This window comes from Pinus tabuliformis, chromosome X (genome assembly GCF_031772625.1).
Source record: "Pinus tabuliformis cultivar Carrire ecotype Pingquan chromosome X, CPIR1, whole genome shotgun sequence".
Classification (NCBI taxonomy): Eukaryota; Viridiplantae; Streptophyta; class Pinopsida; order Pinales; family Pinaceae; genus Pinus; species Pinus tabuliformis.
This window is the reverse complement of record NC_142308.1, coordinates 1,073,521,675-1,073,526,197: the sequence shown is the minus strand read 5'-3', so window position 1 is coordinate 1,073,526,197 and position 4,523 is coordinate 1,073,521,675. Positions and strand designations below refer to the sequence as shown.

The 4,523-nt window shown below is 35.6% G+C and overlaps 1 protein-coding gene across 1 annotated transcript; it reads left to right on the top strand.

Moving 5' to 3' along the window:
* Positions 1-871: 871 nt before the first annotated feature.
* Positions 872-1,999, top strand: LOC149143540 (putative LRR receptor-like serine/threonine-protein kinase At3g47570). Its single transcript, XM_089451867.1, has one exon. The coding sequence runs from the start codon at positions 872-874 to the stop codon at positions 1,997-1,999; it is 1,128 nt and encodes a 375-aa protein (XP_089307993.1).
* The last annotated feature ends 2,524 nt before the right edge of the window (positions 2,000-4,523 follow it).

Below are 4,523 nucleotides of genomic sequence, written 5' to 3'. Positions count from 1 at the left end.
GACGCAAAAGGTCGTTTTGTTTGCGCGACCTTGGCAAGCGAATTGCGTTGGATCGAGTTTGGTGACTCGGATCGGTGCGAAGCTGCGCGGAGGTTAACAAACAAGCACGACGAATGGGGCGGCGACTCGTGGCACAGAAGTGACGTCAGCCGACCCCGCCCGCGTCAAAATGAAATTTTTTGTCGTTTTGTTTCGTTGACCACCGTGGAGGAAACATTGTAGTTTTAATGCATTTACGTAGAATTGGGTGGCGGATTTTATTATGGTGATGGGCATACGTCCCATGCCTTTAATATAGTTATGGGCATACGTCCCATATGTTAATTTTATATACGTTTTATATATTGTTATGTAAGTCAGCGTGTGTAAGTTTTTTTAAATGTAATATGTATTTGTGGCTGCGACAGCGTATTGTATGATGGTCGTTTTTTTTGGTGCACAGCAGTGTGCGATAATTTGGAATACCACAGGGAATGTAAAGTTTTTGTTCCCCATTGTGAAACTGAAGTTTACGTAATATCCACAGCAGTGAAAATCTGTGAGAGCAGCAGCGTTTTTTTTTTATTCCCTCTTTGCACAAAGGAAGAAATATGTAACAGAATGTTTGTTTTTAATTAATAGAAATGCTTTGTGTCTGTGTAATGGTGTCTTCTGAGCTAATTTGGTTTTAAAGAGGTTCTCTGCAAAAGATCCTGGACAGAGTAAACAGAGCATCGTCTCTGTGTTGAATTTTTATTTTGGTTTTGGTATTTCTCCATTAAAAAATATCCAACAATCCAAAGTGGCTAGCCTTCATAACCTACAGTTCTACATTAATGTCTCACATAATGCACTCACAGGAAGGGTGCCTGCCGAACTGGGAGGAATGCACATGGTTCAAGCAATTGATCTCTCTGACAATAATTTTTCAGGGAGCATACCCAGCCAATTAGTGAATTGTGCTGGACTTGACTACCTTAATCTTTCTCACAATTCATTGGAAGGCACCATTCCTACATCAATCGATCAAGTTGCAGGACTTCAAGATTTGGATCTCTCTTTCAATAAGCTTTCCGGTCCCCTGCCTACCTCTATAGAGAAATTACAGAAGCTTACGCATTTAAACTTGTCATACAATAACTTCACAGGAGAAGTACCATCCTCCGGAGCTTTCAGAAAACTGAATTTTACATCATTCTTAGGAAATAGTGGACTTTGTGGCAGATGGATAGATTTACCTCATTGTAAATTGACGACAGGGCACCATCATGATTCCAAAAGAAGGGTAGTTATCTTGGCCACTTCGGTTGGTTTAAGTTTGCTATTGGTATTTTTCCTAGCCTTCATGGGTTTGACATATTTTCCTAGGAGAAAGTCTGCATTGTTGGAAACTATTTCAACGAGGATGCTGAGGAGCCAACTCCGCCAGACGAAGATTGTAAGTGAGGAAGAGGTGAACAGAGCAACTAATGGTTTCAGCCCGGATAACCTAGTGGGGCGTGGGGGCCATGGGTCAGTGTATAAGGGCGTATTAGACAACAACACAATCGTTGCTGTCAAAATTATACAGTCTGCCACATCAGGAGGTGCATATAAGAGACTGATAAAAGAATGCAAGACGTTGGGAAGAGTCCGCCATCGGAATCTGGTGAAAATAGTGGGCGTATGCTCATGTTTGCAGATCAAGTCTTTGATTATGGAGTTCATGTCGGAGGGAAACCTGGATAAGCATTTGCATTGTAGGGAAAATAATTGCAGGTTGGATCTGAAAAGACAGCTGAGCATTCTCAAGGACGTGGCCCATGGAATGACATACCTTCACCATCACTGTTCTCCGGCCATTGTTCATTGTGATCTGAAACCTTCCAACGTTTTACTGGATGACACGATGACGGCCCATGTTGGAGATTTCGGTATTTCACACCTCATCAACGATTCAACAGCAGCAGCCGCCTCAGGGGACACCTCCAGTCATGTGATCGGGTCTGTTGGTTACATTGCACCAGGAAAATACTACTGATACACTAGATTGATTGACCAATGTTGTATATGGGAAATATTTGAGTCAGTGATAAAGGTTTTATATATGAGTCACTAATAAAGGTTATATATATATATATATAATTGGTTACAGAATATGGTACAGGAGGGCGCCCGTCCATGAAAGGGGACGTATACAACTACAGCATCTTGGTACTGGAAATGATAACGGGAAAGAAGCCCACAGATGCAGTGTTATCAGAAGAAGAGCAATCATTGCAGAGTTGGGTGGGCGATGCATTCCCCGACAGATTGTTGGAGGTGATCGACACGACTTTGGTGGAGGAGATTAGAATGGAAGAAGAGGATGAAGAACATGAATCACATGATGTAAGTGAATTTATGGGACATGGAATTGTTGTGCTGTTGGCGAAGATAGGTTTGATGTGCAGCAAAGGGGATCCTCATGAACGACCCACTCTTCGAGATGTTGAGGCATCGCTAGAACAGCTAGTCACCAAAATCCATAAGAATTCAGAAAATGAGTTGAACCGCCTTGGACAGGTGACGGACGAAGCCATTTCTGAATCTGATTAAGGCATGTTGTGGAAGAAAATGATTAGTGTTCAGCACATATATTTGGAGGAAATGTTCTAGTCGCCAAAATCCATAAGAATTCAGAAAATGAGTTGAACCGCCTTGGATAGGTGACGGACGAAGCCATTTCTGAATCTGATTAGGGCATGTTGTGGAAGAAAATGATTAGTGGTCAGCACATATATTTGGAGGAAAATGATTAGTTTAGATTAGATGAATAGTTCTGCATTTTCATTTGTTGTAAGTGTGATTATAGGTTTTTAGAAGTAGTTAAATCCAGAGATATTTTCTAGTTAATTAATCTCTTATATTCTTATGTGGTGAAGAGATTTGTTTAGTTAATTAATAATGTAATTAAAATATTTTTCTATCTTAAAATAACATATATCATATATTATTATTTAATGTGTTTTTTAATTTTTTAATTCCATATGATCAATTTTTTAATCGATTTTTTTCTATATGAAATCTTCTTTCAATATAGGAAAAAAACAACATACATTTTTTGGAATATCTTTTTATAAGTTAAAATATTTTTTTAATCATTGAAAATAATGATTATTGATTAAGATATTTTTTTTAGTGGTTTACAGTGATAATCATAGAATACAATTTATAATATTAAGTGGAAAGAGATTATATTGAGAACAATTTTATAAATAGTTTGAACTAGTCTATTTTCTTATTATTATCATATTTTTTTATTTTTATTTTTGAAGTTTTTAAGAATAATTGTTATTGAATAGAATTTATAGTAAAGTAAAAATTATGTATTAATTTTGGGATTTATGTATAACTAATGGTTTAAGATTTTCATTTTATTAGCTTATTTTATAAATAAAATTGATATGCTATTTTTTCTTTTTTTCTTATATAGAGATTTAATATAATTATAAAATTCTATAATGATGTAATTTTGACAAGTTGCCAGGGGCTAATTCATGTATGATGATAGCTTAGATCATCATTTCCAAAGTTTTATTGTCAATTTAATAGTGGCCTATAATTTGTATTTCAATATTACTAGTTATTTTACACATTAATATTACCACTGGTGGCTATCATCATACTTTGGACCACCACAAGTGGGATACTCAATAGTACATTCATGGATTGACATTTGTTTTATTAAACAGTCGAATATTATGTATGCATTCTAAATATGTATATTGATTCGTTAAATATTTTTTGTTTTATTCTTGGAAATAATGCATTTATTCTAGACTTAAGGAACCCTCAATCTTGTCTATTTGGATTTGTATTCCTAATGTTCGTCAATACTTTGTGGAAGCAAAGATAGTGTGCTCAATTTACCTTGTTGTTGGTAGATTGTTTGCAAGGTTTACAACATTGATGAATGTTGTCTACAAATTCCTGTGCCTTTTATTGATCTAATTATGATGGTTTGTCTATGATTCGTGGTAGTTTTCCCATGTCTTTGAAAAAAATTATATAGTCGCAACTAAATATGAAATTGATATTTTATGAGAAAGGCTCACACAAATGGCTCTCAATTTACACAAAAATTTCAATCCCTATACTCCTAATCCCATTAATGAAAGTGTAATGAATATGCTTGCTTTCTTCTTGGAATACTTCCAGTGATTCTCCTTGTAAAGGATGTAATGTTTCATTTATAGGAACCTTAAAGGATCCATATATAGTAGTTGCTTCTATGTTGAAAGCTACAACTCCTATCAAGGAAAGGAGTAGTATTGGTTTGCATCCATTGAGTTCTTGAGTAAGTAATGTAGCTCATAAGTTAGGATTTTCCAGTGTCTATTATTCTTTGGATGATCATATTTAGGAGTTGTTCTTTTTTCCTTGTTGATAATATTGTAGAAGTATGTCAATGTAATTACTCTACCTTTGACCCCTTGGATCTATTCAATTCAAATATGTATAAGCTGTAAATAAGTTATTATGATGATGGGAGTCAAACCGTATGAGCTTAAAGAAATGAACCC

Bases quoted from the DNA above. Each gene is read 5' to 3' on its own strand.
- LOC149143540 (XM_089451867.1), top strand. From the start codon at position 872: ATGGTTCAAGCAATTGATCTCTCTGACAATAATTTTTCAGGGAGCATA.